Source organism: Pinus tabuliformis, chromosome 3_2 (assembly GCF_031772625.1).
Source record: "Pinus tabuliformis cultivar Carrire ecotype Pingquan chromosome 3_2, CPIR1, whole genome shotgun sequence".
NCBI lineage: Eukaryota > Viridiplantae > Streptophyta > Pinopsida > Pinales > Pinaceae > Pinus > Pinus tabuliformis.
In genome coordinates, this window is record NC_142302.1 from 184,851,056 (window position 1) to 184,872,898 (window position 21,843).

Below are 21,843 nucleotides of genomic sequence, written 5' to 3' on the forward strand. Positions count from 1 at the left end.
CAGCTATTTTCCCACCTAGGGTTCGTCCTGCTTGTTCATTGGGACAAGCCCAGATGCACCATTCCATTTCATATTGTATCTAGCCCTCTAATTTTTAATAATATGGCTCAGCAGTTCCTGATGGACAGCGTTTTCATGGATGTATAATGTGTGTTTTTATTTTTATATGTTGTTGCACTATTTATTTGCTTAATATCACTCACATTCCTACATAGGAACATTACAGTGCTCTCAGAGCCTAGTTCTTAGCTCTGTTATGGGGTTTGTTTCCTATGAGAGAAGGGGACCAGCAGAACATCACCTACCGTAGGTAGAGGTACAGGAGCAGAGAAAGGGAGTTAGAAATTACGCCAAATGCGGAGGAAAGAGGGAAAGCAGTGGTCGGAGAGGAGGAAATGACAAAGCCCAAGAGCAGGGAGGAGATGGCTTTCGACAGCCTCCTGAGGGCCTTGAGAGACTTGGGCAAGGGGCAAAAAGGCATGCTGGAGAAGATCAAATCACAGAACAAAGACAGGCCATGCCTAGAGGGTTTCTATGTGGAGAAACTTACGAGGCCTCTCAGCCTTTTGATCACCCCTCACCAGCGGCGCAGCGCCCTTCAGTTAGTGTTTCAACTCAAGCTACAATACCTTCTTTCGTGCCAGTGGCACAAATCGAGCTAGCAAGGGAGGAAGACACTCCTCAGATGGGGGATTACTTCAGAGAGTGGCAAACTATGGACGAAGACTTCAAAGAAGCCCTCTCCTTCAGAGATTACTGCAAGCTCAAGCAGAGTGAGAAGAACAAGGGGTACGGAGGACAAGGGACCCAAAACTATGAGCTGCAGAGAACTATAGGGAGGATGTATTTCCCTACCTTTGATGGCACTGCCAAGTGCATGGCCAGGGCTTGGGTTGAAAAGATGGACACATACTTTCAACTCAACCGGATGACGGAGCAGGAAGCCATTAAGATGGCAGCACTGCACCTAGAGGGGGAAGCCCATGATTGGTGGTTTCACGGTCTGACCACTTTGGGGCATGCCCAGATAGTTTCCTATGAGGACTTCAGCCGAAGGGTGCTGGAGCGATTTGATGAGGGGGATCCGGAGGCTTCTTTCATGGAGCTAACACAACTACGTCAATCAGGCAACCTAGTGCAGTACTTCTCAGATTTTGTGCATATGTCAGTGATGGTCCCGAATCTATCCAAGGCAAGGAGGGTGTACACCTTCATTGAGGGCTTGCTTGAGCCCCTACGTGGACTGGTGAATTCACGCAAACCCTCCATGCTGCAGGAACCGGTCGTGTGTGCCAGAGATATACAGGGGGCCATCCCCAAGACTAGAGCACCATTTCCTGCACAGGCCCCTTTCCCACATAAGGGGCATGAGACTAGACACCCACCGCCGAGGACCACACAAGGGAGGGGGCAGTTAGATGAGGGGTTAAGGAAGAACCTACGGAGGAGGAAGTTGTGCTTCACATGCAAGGAGCCTTGGGCACCTGGCCATAGGTGCACTGCAGGTAGAGCACATTACATTGAGGTATTTTCTGACAGTGACCAGGAGGATGAGGTGGAGTAGGATTGTGGTGGGACAGATGGAGAGAGTCTGGCAGACAGAGGGCCACCACCACCACCTCCACAGGGAGGGGCATCTCTTGCCCCAGCAGGAGGAGTCCTTGCTTCTTTATGCGGGATTCCTAAGTTTTTGACACTGAGGATCAGAGGCATTGTACAGGGACAGAGGGTGTCAGTGCTGGTGGACAGTGGGGCTACCCACAATTTCATAGATGCACAACTGGTCCAGAGGAGGGGCCTCACCACAACAGAGTTTGAGGGTTTCTCAGTCCTAGTGCCAGGTGACCGTACTATCCAGTGCACTAGATATGTGCCCTCCTTGACAGTAGTTATGGGGAACTACTCGATGACGGACCACTTCTTTGTGGTCGATGTGCTAGACACCAACGTGGTGATGGGTGTCCAGTGGCTGTATTCCCTTGGGTGAGTCATGACAATTGGAGGAAACCAGAGATGGAGTTAATTGGGCCTGATGGAAAACTCGTGGTCTTTAGAGACATGTAGTCTTATCCGCCTCAGACACTTTTGTCCCACAAGATGGAGGCAAATCTCCGACATGGGAACTTTTGTGGGTAGTCGAGTTGAGGATCTCTAAGGCTGGGAGACAAGCACAGCCACCACCAACAGACATACAGGCTTTACTGGATAGGTATGCAGTAGTGTTCGGGGACATTCCACCAGGGCAGCCACCAGATAGAGGATTTGAGCACACCATTGAGCTGGAGCTGGGTATACAGGCAGTGATCACTACTCCTTACAAGCACCCCAAAGCCTATAAGGATAAGATAGAGAAGGCCATCTAGGAGTTTCTTGCATTGGGCCATATCAGGCCAAGTTCCAGTCCTTTCGCTTCTTCAGTAGTGCTGGTGAAGAAGAAGGATGGAACCCTCCGGATGTGTATTGACTACCGGGCCCTCAACCGAAAGACTCTTAAGAACTAGTACCCTATTCCCCGCATTGACGAGCTGATGGATGAGCTTAGAGGAGCCAAGTACTTCTCTAAGATTGATCTGCGTTCAGGGTACCACCAGATCAGAGTGAGGGATCAGGACATCCCGAAGACAACTTTTTGGTGCCACTATGGGCACTTTGAGTTTTTGGTCATGCCATTTGGGCTGACCAATGCTCCAGCGACATTCTAGTCTTGCATGAACCAAATCTTTCGAGGACAACTGAGGAGGTTCGTGCTAGTGTTCTTCGATGACATCTTGATCTATAGCCAGACGTGGGAGGAGCACCTCCAACACTTGGAGGAGGTATTGCGCATTCTGGAGGAGCAATAGTTTTATGCCAAGCTCTCCAAGTGCGAGTTTGGATTGACAGAGATGCTTTATCTAGGGCATATCATTGGAGCAGATGGGGTGAAAGTTCACGAGGAGAAGATTCGGGCCATCCGGGATTGGCTAGTACCCAGATATGTGACTACGCTAAGAGGCTTCTTGGGTATTTGCACCTATTACAGGAAGTTTGTCAAAGGGTTCTCGTAGTTGGCAACACCTTTGACCGACTTGACCAAGAAGGGGGCCTTCGCATGGACTGATGGAGCACAAGTTACCTTTGATCGCCTCAAGGAGGTGATGAGCAATTTCCCTATTTTGGCACTCCCGGACTTTCCCAGCCATTCACAGTGGAGTGTGATGCATGTGGGGTAGGGGTTGGATCAGTATTGTCACAGGAGGGGCATCCCATAGCTTTCGAGGGTCGAAAGATCCCACCGCATGAATCGTCATATTCCATATATGAGAAGGAGATGCTGGCCATTATGCATGCATTGGCCAAGTTCCGCTAGTACTTGGTGGGCAACTGCTTTCTAGTGAAGACTGATCACAATAGTCTTCAACATTTCATGGGGCAGCAGGGCCTCAACGACAGGCAACAAAGATGGATCACCAAGGTGCAGGCCTATGATTTTGACATCGAGTATGTGCGATGGAAGCACAATGTGGTAGCCAATGCTCTATCTAGGGGACCAACTGGATTATCTCTCATGAGCATCTGCCAAGATTGGAGGGCTCAGTTGTTGGTGGAGTACTCCAAGGACAGGAGGGCATGTGAGGTATTGGAGGGGACACATGCAGATGAGCGTTACCGTGTGATGGATGAGGTCATCTATTACAAGGGGCGCATTTACTTAGTGCCCAACTCGCAGTTGAGGGAGAGGATACTCCAGGCAACTCATGATTCACCATTGTCCAGACACCAGGGTTCCAGAAGACTTATATGGTTGTTTGGGAGAGGTTCACATGGAAGGGCCTCAAGGAGGACATGCTACAGCACGTACGGGAGTGTGAGGCCTACTAGCGGAACAAGGGGGAGTTGGCTCACCCTGCAAGACTACTATAGCCACTTCCCATTCCGGAGGGGAAATGGGAAAGTATTTCGATGGATTTCATCACTGGGCTCCCCACAGTACAAGGGAAGGATTGCATATACGTAGTGGTCAACAGGTTGACCAAATTTTCCCACTTCTTCACCATCCCCACTAGGTACACGGCTGCACAGGTTGTCGAGTTGTTCTTTTGGGAGGTTTTCAGGCTGCATGGGCTCCCCAAGAACATAGTGAGCGACAGAGACAGTAGATTCATGGGTGGCTTTTGGAAGGCTTTCCAATTTCTTTTTCAAGATGAAAATACCAACCATGGCTACCATATTTTCCAACACAATACAATTGGTACAACACAGTTGGACAGCAATGCAAAATACTCATGCACAAGAAAGAAGAATTCAAAGACAAAAGGAGATTGTCAAACTATACATGTTGCATGCTCTAAATTCCATTGGAAGTAGATATAAAGAATAAATATTAAAAATTGAAAATTGTGGGAGGTGGAGTTAGCGAAGAATTAGATGGAGAAGAGTGTTAGGTAAATGATCTTCTTTGACCAAGTCACCTTTAAAATAATGTACAACGTCACCAAAATAATACATGTTTGGACTTATACTAGTAGGACTAAGTCTCATCAGATCTTCTAAGGATCTCGTCATCCAAGTCAGCTTTACAATGATGTACAAAATTGCCAATATAATACATGTTTGGACTTAGTGTAATAGGACTAAGTCTCATCAGATCCTCCGAGGATCTGATTCCTAATTGAACCCGATCAGCAAGATAAATACAACATGAGTCCCATGATGGCTTTCTCCACTCAAATGTGATTTCTAATGCATCCCATATTAAAAACTCAAAGGAAACACATAAAAATGAAGAAAAAATATAGTGAATTCAAAATTAGGTCATTACTCTAAAAGGATCCTTCATAATGCTAGTAAAATGCTACTATATCGTGTTCAATCTATTTATCTATGTTTGCAATTTTTTATTTTATAATAATCAATTATATTTTATTTTGATCTAGTGGATTTGCATGTCTATATATCTTGACAGGTCGCTGAATTCTGTACTTTTGAAACTTCCTATTCTGGTATCAGAATCTTCACCTGCTCCCACATTCATGTTTCCCTGAATATTTCCCTCAGACAATACTCAACTCAATGAACTGCTTACAGGAAATCTTAAACTTTTTGAAATTTCTCCCCATAAAAGTTATAATACTAGAGCCCATGCCCATTAACAACCAAATAAAAATACCTGTAACAACTTAAAGAAATTGAGCTTGAATTGAAAGCGCTCTGAATCGCCGGGCTGCACACATGGCCCATAAATATTGAACAGAACTGCAATCATAGAACTCAGAAAATGTAACACTCAATTGATTCATATATTTTGAACCCATAACGTTAAATGTAATATTTTCCTAACAAATGCTCAGCTTTGTATCAGCCTTGTTGAATTCCTTCTAGGGCCTTTTCATGGCAGCCTTGAACTTTGGAATATCAAAAATTGGAATCTAAAAGGCTTCACTAACAAATACTTGTGGGCATATCATGCGATGCATTTAAGTATTTAAAAGGTATGTGGAAAATACTTGCTTACCAAAATGTCCATGATCTGTGATAAGACAACGACCTTCACTGTCAAGCTTCAGAAGTTCCTGTCTTGTAAGACACCCCAGTGTTTGAACTTCCCCATAATCACTGATACTACTAACTGTTGCTTTAGTTTCCCCCACTCTTGGGCACTTCAAAAGACCAGTGAATCCTTCCTCTACTGCAAGGGGCAGTGCAACTTCTGTACTTGAAAATGCAGCATTTACCTTACAAAATGTTGCAACGCCTGCAAGCAGTAAACAGCAAGAGCACTGCATGATGAACATACCTTCTAAAAACTATATAAATAATAATTTGTGATGCAAAAGCATTGAATTTCAGCCCCAGTTCACGAAGGTTGAAGTTAGCTGTCATGGAATCATAAAACATTTGCAGCAATAACTTCATGATGTCCCCAAACAAACCAGTGAACAACTGCAACCACAAACTTGCATAATGCTAAAATATTTAGTCTGATGCGACAGAGTAATATGATTGCAAATAATAGCAAGAGTGAGTGACCCAGTAGATATAGATACACTGGCATCAGTAATGAAAGTAGTATATGCTAATATTGTTGCAATACTGATTTTTCTTGTACGTTCTGTCCTTTTCTACTTAGCCTGGAAAAAGGAATACGTAACAGAGTAAGATGATTGCAAATAACAGCACCAGTGATACCCAAACAGATATAACAACCACTAATAACCTCTGTTTTAAAAACTGGCCGTTTCAAATCCAACTCGGCCGAGTTGATCCAAGTCATAACACCACCGGGTTGAAACGGCCTTTGAACCGGATCGGCCAGCCGGTTTGTTACCGAGCTGGCCGAGTTGGCTAACGACTCGGCCAGCTCGGTAAGAGCGGCCGGTCAAGTCAATTTAGAGGCGTTTTTTATTTAAATTTGCTTTTTGGGGACCCCAAAGCCCACTGTAATCTGCCTTTGGGTTCTTTGGGGTCCATTCCCCTCTCCTAAACCCTATAAAACCCACCCAACCCCTCTCATTTCCTCACAGCCATCTCATTGCATTTGAGTGAGAGTTTGTGAGGAGTTGTGGAGTTTGTTTTTGGAGCAGCAGTGAGGAGTCTTGGGCAAGCATTGTAGCAGGAGTGAGGAGCTTCTTGGGCAGCCATTGGAGCAGCATTGAGGAGTTGGTTTGTTGGAGCAACTTTGAGGAGGCAATTTGTGCCTAGAGGTATTTTTTTCACTTGTAAAAATCTGTTTTTGCTTATTTATTTTTTTGTGCAAATCTGGAAATTGAAAAGAGTGTTTTTTGTGAAAGAAATGAACATTGAAGCAATGCTATTTTTTTTGTTTTCATTTTCAGATTTTTTTCCTTTGATTTCCAAGTGAAAAAATGGCACCTAGAGTGAAAGATGTTGCTTGGGCATATGTTGAAATGGTTGAAATGTCCTGGGGGCATTAATAGCTTGAAACAACACTTGGCAGGGATTAGAGGCCAAATTACTCCATGTGAATCACCAGAAATTGGGGAGATTAAGAAGGATTTGTTAGCCAACTTTGAGAAGTTTAAAGAAGAAAAGGCTAGGAAAAAAGAATTAGACGCTGAAATTGGGAGGAAGAGGAGTATACAACAAATGATGGCTAGCAACCCCCATTTTGATTTTGAGGATTCTTCTTCTATCCCTTGTACTGATGCATCCAACCCCTTCCGATATGTTCCTCCCTCTTTGGAGTCTATTCAAGAAAAGGGTAATGGTAAAATGAAAAAGAAGGGTGAAATGAATATCAAAAGTTATTTCACTGTCACACCCTCCTCTTCATCAGATGCATATGGTCCTCAAGCTAGTAGAACTTTGCAACCCACTTTAGATGACCATTGGAAGAAAGAATTGAGGGAGATTACTTGTGATTACATATGTAGATGGTCGTATGATGTTGATATCCCCTTCAATGTTTCTCGTTCACCATATTATGAGCCTATGTTTGATGCCATACATGTTGCTGGAAAAGGCTTCAAAGGCCCTACTATGCATGAGATAAGGGGGGTATCGTTTGCAGAAAGAAATTGCCTCTATTAATGAGTATTTGAAAGATTTCAAGGAATCATGGGCAAGAACAAGATGTACCATCGTGTCAGATGGATGGACTGATCAAAGGAACCGTACCATCATAAACTTTCTTATCTTCTGCCCACAGGGAACCATGTTTCTAAAATCAGTTGATGCATTTGATAGGGTGAAAGATGGACAATTGTCGTTTCAACTATTGGATGAAGTTGTTGAGGAGGCGGGGGTGGCTAATGTTGTTCAAGTCATCATAGATAATGCCTCTAACTATGTTCTTGCAGGTAAATTGCTTGAAAAACACAAAACCATATTTGGACCCCATGTGTTGCACATTGCATAGACCTCATGCTTGGGTCAAAAACATTGTAGATCATGCCAAAAGCATAACAAAATTTATCTACAATCATTCATTGATTTTGAACCTTATGAGGAGACACACAGGGGACAGGGATATTATTAGGCCTACCATAACTAGATTTGCTACTCATTTTTGACATTGCAATCTATGCTTTCAAAACATAGAAACTTGCAAAAGATATTTTCCAGTGATGAACGGAATCAGAGCCAGTGGTCTCACAAATCGGATAGCAGAGAATTGAAAATGAAAGTTAAAGAAGAAATATTTTGGAGAAAGGCAACAGAGATTGTGAAGGTTGCTGAGCCACTGGTTAAGGTGTTGTGGTTGGTAGATGGGGAAAGATTGGCTATGGGCTTCATTTATGAGGCTATGGATCAAGCAAAGGAGAAAATAAAGAGGGCATACAAGGATAAAGTGGCTAAGTATGGACCCATTTGGGCAATCATTGATGAAAGATGGAACAAACAACTCCATCGCCCTATACATGCAACTGGGTATTTTTTGAACCCACGGTATCATTATAAAGCTCTGGCGGCAAGAGCTTTGAAGGAGGAGGTTAGAGATGGATCGATTGACTGCATTGATTGCATGATCCCATTGGACTTGATCAGCTGGAGATACACCGACAGGTCACAACCTTCAGCAAAGCCACAGGTACCTTTGGGAAGAACCTAGCAAAGACTGCAAGGGAAGCAGATGAGCCAGGTAAACAAAAATTTCAATTTTCAAATTCTTAATACTTATTTTGTTAAATCATTTATAATTTGAAAGTTGGATATAATTTGTAATTTTGTTGAGCTAACTCATTACACTCCTATTTTTTTTGCAACAGAATGGTGGGAGGCTTTTGGTAGCCATTTTCCTCAATTGCAGAAGTTTGCAATTCGTATTTCGAGTCAAACTTGAAATGCTAACAGGTGTGAGCGCAATTGGTCTGTCTTTGAGAGGATTCACACGAAGAAGAGAAACTGTTTGGATCAAAAACGGTTAAATGATCTAGTTTATGTCCAATACAACCTCCAGCTCAGACACAACCAATTGTTGAACAAAAGACCTGATTCAAATCCCATTGTGTTGGAAGACAATGATTCAACATTAGATTGGGTAGTGGAGAGTCATCCAGCAGAGCTTGATTCTGATGAGGATCTTGATTTGGATTTACAGATGGAGGCATCACTCGAACATAATGTTCAGTTGAATGCAAATCCACTTGTACCAGCCTTAGGGCCAGCCCCAAGTCCTCCAGTTGCAGGCACTTCCTCTGCTCAGCCACGACGGAAGCGCATATCTCGTCTATCTCAGCAACCACCAGTTGCACAGCCTACTAGTGCTACCACTTCTACAATTGCAGTTGGAGATGATGATGAGGAGGAGCCATGGGCTTCCCTGTCTGACTCTGATTCAGAGGTTGAACCAGATGATGTTGGCTCCTCTAGCAGTAGCCAATAGTACTGGTCACAGTTTACTTTTGTTGTAGAGACCATGTCTAGCCTCCTTGGTTATGTGTTTTTTTATCTGTATATCATCATCATGTATGTAATATGTATTGGACAATGCACTGGGTGCCATTTTGATATAATGGATATATTCATGAGCCTACTTTGATCATATGTTGTCTTCTCTCTATATTCTAATGTTGTGTGTTTGGAAACATGAATGAAAATCTTTAAAATTATGTTTTTTATAAAAAATAAATATTTAATGTATTTTTTCAACCACTGAGTCATTGAAATCGAGCCAGCCGAGTCGATACTGAGTTGAAGTCGACCCTCGGCCGAGTCGGAGTCGGAGTCGACCCTCGGCCGAGTCGGAGTCGGAGTTTTAAAACATTGCTAATAACAGTGTTCGAACTTCATAGCATACGCTGATCTTGTTGCAATATGTGTGTTCTTGCATGTTTCATCCTCCTCTACTTGAGCTGGATTGGTATACTATTAAGTCTTAAAAGGAATTTCTGCCAGAGTATGACAATTGCAAATAATAGCAACAGTTGGGGCCCAAGCAGATATAAAAACCACTTATACCAGTAATCAAAGTAGCATACGTCAATTTTGTTGCAATATGCTTCTTCTTCCATGTTTCTCCCTCTTATTCTTAATCTGGAATGTTGTATTCTCAAGTCCTAAAAGGAATACCTTCACATCTAAGTAACCGGATTCGCCCTAAACCCCATACGAATCCAGCGAATCCGACACAATTCGGTCCGGATTCGTGTCCAAATCATATGACACGTCGTGTCCTTTTCCAACACGTCGAATCTGAGGTCGTGTCACGATTTTCAAAAGCGGAGAAGGGAACGCTTGCAGGATTGGTAGCTCAAGAAAAAAAAAAAAAGTGTGCGTGAGGATGACAAAACGCAAATTAGATGCAAGCCAGGATAGGTGGAGAAAGAACTGTGATGGGAGATATGATTTGTTGCGGTGAGGATGGACGTGGGTAGCTGCAATGATGGCTTGGTCGGTGAGCGATGGCAGAGTAAGGAAGAAAACGCAGCACAAAGAGAGTATTGCAAGTTTGATGGAGAGTTGTGAGAGAAACGATGGACAGATGGGCAAGACAGCAACAGGGTATGGACTGCGGGAGAGATGGAAGAGTGCAGCTGCGTGAAGGCTGAGAAAAGACTGCGGGTTTTCTTTGCAATCCCACCAGGCAACCCACAAAAATACTTTCCAGGGACTCTGATGAAATTACTTGGGCCACTTATCTTCAGTTTTGTAGATGAAACCCTCTCAAAAGATTTCCAGATCTGAAAGTAACAGAACTTAAAACCCTTGGACAGCCAAAACAGAGACCCTGCAAAAACTGATTTTCCCAAAAGATTTCTTATCAGACCTGCAACCTGTAAATGGAAAACAAGAAACCCAGAAAATATATGCAAGGATTAAAAATAAAACCCTACAAACCAGCTATGAATTTATAATATTTATAGATCTAAGGCTCTTTAGCAGCCAGATTTGTCAATAATCCACAGTTATAGTTTCAGAATTTCAAACTTAATGTGAGGTGCTTCTAGGAAACCCTGCATGCATTAATAAAAAAAATTCAAATGATAAGCCCGAGATCAGGTTGGGCTCTTTCAGAAAACACAATCCGGGAGTTGGCTGGTTCAGCCGAGAACTTCCCCTAACACCCGGTAGTCTAAAAAAAAAAGATTTCCTACACAGCTTAAAATCAACCATTAACATAGAGGGAGAAAACAATAGTGGAATCCAGATCAAATGGAGATACCTACCACTATATTTCAGGATCTACACTATCATTCAAACCCCAGAGATTAGACAAGATACTTGTGCCTAGATCAATCTTCATCAAGCTAAAATCAATGGCTGAAAATAAAATTATACAAAAACATAAATCATCTTATAGCACTTTCAGAAGAGTAACACCAGCAAGATTTTTAACCCCAAAGTCTTTCTTTATTGCACAAAAAATGACTACAAGAGAGCTTTCTTTAGCACTAGACTCTCAAATCCAATCTGATCTCAAATGACCCCTAGCACCCTATTTAAAGGAAAAATTCCCAACAGCTAGTTCGAGTGATCCATGTTAAAATGATCTCGACCGTCGATGAGGATCAAGATATCTCTTAATCTCATCCATCGAATTTTTTATGCATTAAAAAATTGAAATTCTGCATTTATTTACTCAAAAATATTATTATTTTATTATTTTTAGGTTTTTACTTTATTTTATTATTTTTTATTTTTATCTAAATTTTTATTTATTTTTTTAATTTATTTTATAAATTTTATTATTTTTTATTTTTTAAAATTTTTATTTTTCAGTTATTTTTTTAATTTTTTAATTTTTAATTTATTTTTAAATGGATCCTCGAACTTAGCCTTTGGAAAAATCACCTAGGACCTAGGACTTAGGACTTATGAGGGGATTAAAACATTTTCTAACCCTCAAGACACTTTACATCATGACTTTTACAACTTTACATCTCAAGGGGGAGAACCCATTTGACATAGACCCTCATAAACCACCCAGTTCTGCGACACAACTATAATCTAGCAGATTAACACACTAGGATTCTCCTAAGATTCTAATGACAAAATCCATTCCGGCTTTGGGGTTAGGCTGAAGGAAAACTCTGCCGATCATAGATCGGTGAGACAAAAAACCTTCCAAAACGTAGATTATCACTAGGAAATTAGGTCCACCTAGGCAATTTACATACATGACTCATATCTGCTAAGATTATTTACAATTCACACATGCAGACTGGGTTTACAACATAATATGATCAAGTCGACGATGACTGTCGAATGGCACGGACATGTCGATCAAGCGCTATCCCTTTTTGCGAAGAAAAAGGGGGTGCACTGCAATGGGTAGTTGACACGTAGTGGTCAACAGGGACCATGATGATGGGGACAGTGATGCTGATTCTGATGCTGATTGATGCCTTGAGGTTTGTATACCTGTAGTTGTTTTCTATTTTCTATTTCTAGTTGCCATTGGCATTGCACCAACACTACCTATGTAACACATTTTGATTTGATGACTTAATGAGAAAACTACAGTTGTCAGTGTGTTTATCTTACTATCTTGTAGTTGTAAGTTGTCTTTCAGTTATGAATTATGAATCATGATTTAAATTGTTAATAGATTTATCATTTATGTGACCAGTACCACTGACATTTATTTGAATTTTGTATGTACTATCACTATGCATGCTAATAGCTATAGATGAAGATCTATGTTTGAAATCAATAAATTTGTATCATTAATTAAAATTTGTGTAAGAAATATCTAATTTTTAATCTATATATATATATATATATATATATATATATATATATATATATATATTTTAATTTTTAAATATATATATATATATAATAAAATAATATAGAACGAATCCTAACGTGTCCTGTTCCGGGGGGTCAGCGTGTCCGAATCCGACACCACGAATCTCGAATCCTACGTGTCCCGAATCCCCGTGTCAGGTGACTTAGCTTCACATGTGATGAATTATTAATCTGTGTTTCACATCTTAACTGCCTAGATATCAGTATATGCTTTGACTTCCAAGGAAAAAAGCAGTATATGATTTGACCCTAAAAAGATATTTGAATACTTGAAATTGTTATTGATTTGATACGCATACAAAATAAGATAAGAAAAGATGACCATTAAAGCATCCTTTGACTATGACTAATCATATAAACAGTTTGTACATAGTTTTAACACAAAAAGGTGGGCTGTGAAAGCATCCCCCGACCAGTGACAGGGGGTCGATATCAGTGAGTTCCACATGTTCCCTGTTGCCTCCTAGACCTGCACTAAAAGTTATTTAAGCCTCTAAACAAAGTGTAACTCTAGAGGCCCTTAGGAAGGTTTCCCATTGTCACCACAGCAACTCTTCATATCAACTTAGGTTGGCACAAGGGGAGAAAACCCTAGAAAAGAATATTTAGGATGTTAATTAGAAATAAAGCAATCATGGAATATCGAGACCAGCGTTTACCAATTGGGTGATGGAATCAAAATCAAAGAGCAATAAGGTTTGAATTTTACAGGAAAGACATACTAAAGTCATTTGCTGATGTGCCAACATTATTCCAAAACAAAAAGTCCAAGTTATGCAAGAATAAATGAGATCCTTTGTTGCAAAAGTTTCTGGATCACAGGAATGTTGGGAATGTGGATACAGGTGTCCAAAACGGATAAAAGTTTTACCCAAATTTGCAAGAAATGTCAGGTTGGGAGCGGCAATATTATATATTAAAAAATATGAAAAGTATTCTATTCTGGACTTAAATATATCCAGACAATGACACATACAGCTACAAGACTACAACAGATGGTGTGTTGTTATATATTATATTTTAATTTATAAGCTGCTCAAAGGTACTACTTGCGAATGTTCATATTACACTCACGATTCATGGTACTTGAACACACCACATGCATATTTGGGTAAACTCAGAACTATGAACTGCAATACAATCCCAATACTGGAATGCTCTGCCTCCTAGCAATGCTAGACTCTAGTACTTATTTCAAACAAAATGTAGGCCATTCCTGAACTATTTTGCCTCCTAGATATGCCTCAGATTTTTGTATTTAAATTTTATTTCAATCAAATTTAAGGAAAATCTAGGACAGTTTCGCCTCCCACTGTCTGCTAGAATTGCTATATAGCATATATTATAGTATATTAAACTTTACTATTTTAGTATATGCAGTTGTTCAACAAGTTATCAGTAAAAAAACTCAGCCACTAACTGAAACCTGGAAAAACACTTCAAACACGTCATGTCATAAGCTATTACTATTAGGCTTTAACAGATCTCGTAGGCAATTAAAATATTAAACCTGCACAGCAACCACACAGCTTAACATACAACACTACAAGAATCACACAGCATAATTCAACGGACAAGCATGCCTGGAAAATGCTGGTCTGAGAAAATGACAAATGCTAGCAGCTGCTCATGAATTCTAATACTGCTGCTCACAGTGCTGAGATGACCAAATGCTCGCAAGATGCCTCACATTGTTTCATATAGTGCTCCTCATTGTATCTCTCTCACCTATGACTCTTTAATGTGCCTCAGACTTCACTCAATCGTGGCTACACAACTCCTTGACCCTCCCTCACACAAGGCTCACAGCTCTACTCACTCACATGACTCAAAATGCAACATAATGCCAAATGCCAAATGATGCCAAACAATTCGAAACAAAGAGTATACTACATGATGGGGTGGCTATTTCATAGGTAGAAAATAAGATTTTTAAAATCATTTTATGGTTTCTTCAGGGAGCATCTTTAGCTTGGCTCCAAAACAGTGAGAATGCCAAAGATGCATCAATTTGGGGCCAACAAGCTTGGGAGCTTGTGGGAGCTTCAATAAGCTCCTTACACAAAAAAACTCCAGTTAAAACATTCACAAGCTCCCATTTTCTTTACTTCAATGATCCCAAGTTTCGAGAACCTTTTCCAGGTAACTGGGAACATTAGCTCCCAAAAATCTCAAAACGGCGAGAACGAGTTTTGTTCCTTGGAGATGTCAGAAGTGATTCCCATGCAACTAGGGTGAGATCCCTATGCAAGATGCACTATCACAACCATGAAATTACAGCCAAGTAATAAGATGAAAGAATGAACAATTAAAGAGATAGCCACATTGAAACCACAAATGATGTAGACAAGGTAGGACAACCTTCTTATAGTAAGAAGGTCCAACAAAACAACACATCTTCAAATCTAATTTCATTACAAGATCAAAAGAGCCTTAATGTACCACACTTAATCTTCTTCCTCAGCTAAAACAGTCCTCAGACATGGAGTATACAGCCCTATTACCACAAAATCTGTCATCATGAAAGTGTAGAAGCCCAAGGACCTAGATGATAGACTTGTGAAACTAGATGGCTGGACATTGTTACGTCGCCAACTCTCCTTTGCTCTTTACAACAGTTCTTCTCCAGTTCAAGAGAGACTTCCCGAATTAGGAATGTTTGTATTCTAAGGCAATGGAGTGCAAAGGTGATTTACAGAGTACATTCCAGCAAAACAATTTTGTCAAAGTTGCAGAAATAAAAGTAGATGGGAGGACTGGAGATTAGTGCCTAGTCCAATAGGCAAATGGTCATGACTCATAACAACGCTAAAATGGGAGGCTTTTCTAAAGATGGGAAAGAGATACAATAGATGAAAATACAAGCCAAACATGCTCTTCTCCTTGCTGCCCTATATTGTAAAAATTGTACTAAGAGTGTTACACGTGTAGAAAACACTCAATACTAAAGGCTATCTCATAGCTATCAAGAATCATGTATGAGAAACTTCAAACCATGTGTAGAGAAGGAAATGTGTTCATAAACAAGACTCCAATGACAATATGAAATAAAGATGGAAGAAGGACACCAATCTTGTAACTCCTACAGTCTTTGTCTATCTATTTCAGCAATAAAGGAAATGCAATCATAAGAAACACAAGCACCCTTACCCATAAGATAGTTATAAAACCTCCAAGGCACATATAATAAATTTGTCATTAACCTCCAAGGGAGAGAAGTCTTCCAAATCCAACCATGCAAAATGAGAAGTGAGCTTATATAGATTTGAGCTCAACTCCTTTTACAATTAAAAAGTAACTGTTAAAATAAGATGAGATAAATATATTAATGGCCAACAAATGAACACAAAAGTAAGTCAATGAGACTGCTGAGTATAATAATGTCAATACAAAGCAGGAGAAAGAAAATGTCTCCTATATAAAGTACAATAAGTAACACAAAAACATGAAATCTATATGCTAAAACATGGAAAAAACCTCGAATCCATAAGCTAGAAGCAATTTCTAAAATAGCCAGCAATGTGACAACCCATCTTCATGATCTCTTACTCAAACAACGAGTAATTAGCCTCTAAGGTGGACCATGCATAAGTGACAATGTAACAAAGGCTCCAAACAATGTATCACCAAGTCTCCAAGAGTTAATAAACTGCAGCAATATAGTAAATCGATCCACCATGAATGAGAAGAAAGAAAGCAACCACCATATGACAAGTTCCCACAATAGAAAGGGTCAAAAAATAAGAAGGTATTTGCATAAGATGGCCCACATACCATATAATGCTGTGGTCAATTCGACTTGAAGACCCATGGTTGTGTCAATGTCGTTGTTACCCACCCAAATGTTGATTTTTGGTAGCATCGGATGTGCTCTAGCCATGAAAATGGAGAGGCTAAGGCACATGAGATCTCCAAGACCCAGAAATCGTTTGGGGAAATTCCACCAGGATGGAGAGATATTAAACTAATCAATATTTTTAATGTGACCCTAAGTCTAAACTTAGGAAAATTAAAATATTAATGTGTATTAATATAATATGGGTGAGAAATTTCTAAATGACGAGGATCAAGTCAAATCTAATCTTAGTCGTTGATTAGGGAGTTAATCTCAGTCGTTGAATAGTCAACAGGAAAAGTATAAGAGGAGGCTTGAAGGTCAGTTGGAGACACACCATATTAATCAGTCAACTCAATTTTTTGGGGCAGAATTTGCTGAGAAATCGAGTTAGTGATCTGTTGCAGCGAAGGGAAATTCGGCAGGAAGCCGGGAATACATATCAGTGAGGCAGAGAGAGTGTCGGAGAGACAGCGATGAGGCAGCCTGGGCTGACGCAGAGGCAGCCAGAGCTGACGCAAAGGTTTGGAGGGCCAACACTGAGGACACGGGAGGCCGAGAAACTGATGCAGGCAGACGCAGAGGCTAGCAGAGCTGACGCTGGGCAGAAAGAGCTGCGTTGTGGTGTTTTCGTGGGGCGGATTGAGAGCTGAGAGGCAGACGCAGAGCCGTAGTGGGCGACGCAGTCCCTGGAGGGTGGCGTAGTTCCAGAAGGAAGCTTGAAGCAACTTTCACTATCAATTTGAGGAACAGTCGAAGTCACTACGGGGCCAATCATCCAGTTGTTGATTAACCGAAATATCTACCTCCGAAGAGAGGTACTTCTACCAATGAAAATCTCTGAAGGGTGAGCCATTTCTGGCACCCTAATTGTATTCAAAAAACTGCATAAACAAAACCCTCATATCTGCTACACTAGTTTTCCCGCATTGGGTTTTTTTGGGGAAGATTGTCCAAAAATAACTATCCCTTGTGTTGTCTTAGTTAGTTCGGTTGTTGATCTGTATATGTGTGAAGGTTGCATTTGTATTTATTTTGGTATTTATATTAATAAATAATTTGTTAATGGAAAGAACAAGTAGGAGACAATAAACCAGATAATGTAGAAGGGATTTCTGATGTGTCATACTTAGAAATTTCCACATGGTATCAGGGCGATTGCAGATCACAGGAGGACTGAAGACACCAGTAGAAATCTGAAAATTTGCATCAGAAGCAGTTGTCCCAAGAGACAGTGTTGTTCTAGAGCAAAAGCAGCAAGAGAAGTGACACAGAGCCTGCATCATCATTTCGAGCCAAGGAAGGGCCAGCGCAGAGGCAGAGAGAGGCAGAAAAGGCTCACGAAGAGCCACATTATCCTGCTCAACCAAGTAGGATTGACGCAGTTGGCCAGAGGAGCAGATTCAGCTTTTGTCAGGATTACGCATACCCTGAAAAGCTCAATTTCTTCGGTTGTCGGGGCTTTGGGGAGTTGTGGGCAGATTGTGATTTGAGGAGCTGGTGGGACGCTATTTCTGTCGATACAGAACAGTGTCTAAGGAGACAGAACCAAGGTAGAGGGAATCACTACCTCAACGAATTTCTAGACAAGGAATTCAGATCCGAGTTGGAGTTGCAAGGAGTATTGAAGAGGAGCAATTCGACAGCTGGCCAGAGGATTTCTAGGAGGGGAGTCGAGACTCAGAGGGAGTCCAGAAGAGGAGCTGAAATGGCAGTGAATGAACTGAGGGATCAGGACAGGTTGGACGGGGCTTCCAACTTTGTCATATGGAAGGCCAAGGTCCTGGCAATCCTAGATCGACATCGCATCAAGGACTTTGCCTTGAAAGTAGTGGCTATCCTAGTTAAGAATGAGAAGTACAAAGAGGCATTGGCGAGGGCGAAGTGCATGATCCTAGACGGGGTCAAAGATCATGTCATACCACATATTGCTAAGAAGAATACAGCAAAGGAGAAGTGGGACACCCTGACCACCTTATACTAGGGCTCTTCCGTGCAGCAAAAGATGTTATTGGAGAATCAGCTGAGGTCATATCAGATGCAGAAGAGAAAGCAGATAGATCCATTCCTTCTCAGGTTGCAAGGGATTCGCGACCAGTTGACTTCCGTGGGGTCTACACCAGATCTTGAGTTCATGGTCAGGACTACCCTGAGTGCAGTCTCTGAGGAGTGGAAGACATTTGTCCAAAGTATTTTGGGCAGGGCTACTCTCCTCGGTTGGGAGGAGATGTGGGCCGCTCTTCGATAGGAAGAGATCAAGAGGATGACCAAGGCGAGTAGTGGTAGGGAAAGAGGAGGAGGAGGATGCGGCTCTAGCATCTATGGGACAGCAAGAGAAGAGGAAGAAGAAGGACATCTCCAAAGTCAAGTGCTTCAGTTGTGGGGAGCTGGGTCATTATGCATCCTAGTGTCCCAGGAAGAAAGGCAAGGGAGAAGCTTCTAAACCAAAGGCAGCTCCAGCTAAGGAGAAAGAGGTCGAGACTAATGATGATTGTGCCATGAGTGCTCATGCACCTCTAGAGAAGAGGTGGGGTGACATCGAGTTGTAGTCAGGAGGACTACATGCTAGGGGCAGGATCCTTGAGGTGCCCAAACTCTTGGATCACATCTGGCTACGGGAGCCCTTAACGACAGTAGCATGATGACAGGTGTCGAGTGGAGCAAAGTCTGGTGGAGCAGCAAGGCGGGGCTAGAGTGCAGAAGTTTGTAGCAGTGCAACAGAGGTTGCAGCCATGCAAGAGGCACAAAGGTGCTTGCAGCAGCGCAGTGGCAGCAGAGGGAGCACAAGATAGCAGTAGAGGCAGCTTCAACATCACGAGGCTTCCAGACTGACCGGGATGTCAGTACTTGGGTGAAGCCAGTTACTTACTTCTTGGTAACTGAGTTTCAGTGCAGCTGTTAGTAGTGGCAGTGCTATGGGCAACATGATGCAGCACATTGAGAGGAAGTTGCAATACAGATGTAGCAGTGGCAGTGGTAGTGTCATGGGCAGCAATACAGGGAGCAGCAGTGCAGGGGATGTGAGGCAGCAAGCCAAGCATTAGCACAGGTACTGATGTGAAGGATCAGTGTGATGCTTTCATGGTGAAGCATTACTAGAGCACAATCCTCGCTAAGAGGGAGTGTCGATTTTTGGTAGCATCGGATGTGCTCTAGCCATGAAAATTGGTGGAGAGGCTAAGGCACATGAGATTTCCAAGACCCAAAAATCGTTTGGGGAAATTCCACCCGATGGAGAGATATTAAAATAATTAATATTTTTAATGTGACCGTAAGTCTAAACTTAGGAAAATTAAAATATTAAAGTGTATTAATATAATATGGGTGAGAAACTTAGAAAGTTCTAAATGACGAGGATGCAGCCAGATCTAATCTTATCCGTTGATTAGGGACTTAATCTCGACGGTTGAATCGTCAACAGGAAAAGTATAAGAGAAAGCTTGAGGGTCAGTAGGAGACACACCATATTGATCAGTGAATTCGATTTTCTGGGACAGGGTTTGTTGAGAAATCGAGTTAGTGATCTGTTGCAGCCAGGGGCAGTTCAGCAAGAGGTCGGGAATACATATCAGAGAAGCATAGAGAGTCCCAGAGAGACAGCGCAGAGGTAGCTTGGGCTGATGCAGAGGCAGCCAAAGCTAATGCAGAGGTTTGGAGGGCTAGCGTTGAGGACACAGGAAGCCGAGAAACTGATGCATAGCTAACGCAAGTAGACACAGAGGCTAGCAAAGCTTAAGTTGGGCAGAAAGAGTTGTGTTGTGGTGTTTTCATGGGGCAAACTGAGAGCTGAGAGGCAGACGCAGAGCCGTAGAGGGTGATGCAATCCCTGGAGGGTGACACAGTTCCGGAAGGAAGGTTGGAGCAACTTTCACTGTCCAATTGAGGAACAATCAAAGTCACTGTGGGGCCAATCATCTGGTTGCTGATTAGCCGGAATATTTGTCTCCGAAGAGAGGTACTTCTGCCAACGAAAATCTCTGAAGGGTGAGCCATTTCTGGCTCCCTAGTTGTATTCAAAAAATTGCATCTGTTTTTATTTTGGTATTTATATTGATAAATAACATGTTAATGGAAAGAACAAGTAGGAGATAATAAAGCAGATAATGCAATAGGGATTTATGATGTGTCAGACTTAGAAATTTCCACACCAACGTGGGTAAACCCATAGGAGAAAAATTTTCTCCTCTGATGACAACAAGCCAGCTAGCGGCCCTATGATGTTCCACAAATAGCATGATGCCAAATATCTCCACCTATTATTTTGGTCAGTGACCTCTCCCATCTGGCATTTTTTTAAAGGATGGTGGCTCATCTATCGACAAGTACTTTAACCATCTTTGCATACATGTGCTTTCATTTAATATTAATAGCATACTAATATGGATCAGGGGGTAAACTGGATGATTGACTGCTCTTGATTGTAACCCTATTCTCTTATTTCACCTGGGAGGTTAGCCTTTGACCCTAGTCCAATGGGACCTCCTTTGAGACCTTATGGTTTTAGGAAGGGCACTAATGAGAGGGCATTGATTGAGGTAACGTATCCAAGGTAAACCATATTTGCCACGTTCCATCATTCCCTTTTATCCATCTCCATTCTTTGGGTTGATTGTCATGGTTCATTGGGATTGGCATCCTTTGTCCTCATACTTGAGTCAGGGCCCAAAAACTTTGCCATGGAGGTTGATGTAGCTGAAAGAATGATAGAAGCAAAGAATGCCACACTAGAAAGAAAATGAAAAATGCAAAAGATGGCTAGGACTTAATAAGCTCATGTGCAAAAGCCCCGCATGATATCTACCCCCCTCATTAGCCATCACCTAGTTCCTCAAGCATTCAATATTGCATCATCAAATGAAGGAACTTATAATGTCTTAACAAGTGTTGATAAAATCATTGATTTTTCAGCGATGTCCCAAAAAATCATGAATTTTTCAACCAGCCAATTTTTCGGCTTGAAAAAATTGCGATTTTTTCCTTTAACAATTTTTTCCTATTTTTCCCAACTTTTCCCAATCTTTTACTAATTTTGAAAAAATGAATATATTTGAAACAAGTTAGGATCAAGCATCTCAATTACACAATTAATAGCTACAAGGAGAATGTACACTGGCCAAGGAGGAAATGACATGCCCTACTCCAAGCTTCCTAAGGCTTATATAATGAAAATCAAGCATTTCTCAGCCATGTCAAGGATAACGAGTCAGTGAGGGTGTAGTATCAAAGCTAAATTGGCAATTAGAGATAACTATTGTGGGTTGACTGGAGCGAGTTGAGTTTCTTCAAGGTACAGCCATTCCATGCAGAATATTGGT

The 21,843-nt window shown here is 41.6% G+C and overlaps 1 protein-coding gene across 3 annotated transcripts in view; it reads right to left on the bottom strand.

Annotated features, from left to right (window-relative positions):
* Window positions 1-21,843, bottom strand: part of LOC149180400 (endonuclease/exonuclease/phosphatase family protein) — a 442,295-nt gene that overhangs the window by 350,987 nt on the left and 69,465 nt on the right. For all 3 annotated transcript variants that reach the window (XM_089416116.1, XM_089416114.1, XM_089416115.1), the window contains exons 3-4: window positions 5,495-5,734; window positions 5,150-5,235 (exon numbers count right to left, since the gene is read on the bottom strand). In XM_089416116.1, the coding sequence (XP_089272242.1) occupies window positions 5,150-5,235; window positions 5,495-5,734 (326 nt within the window). The remainder of the gene's footprint in view (window positions 1-5,149; window positions 5,236-5,494; window positions 5,735-21,843) is intronic.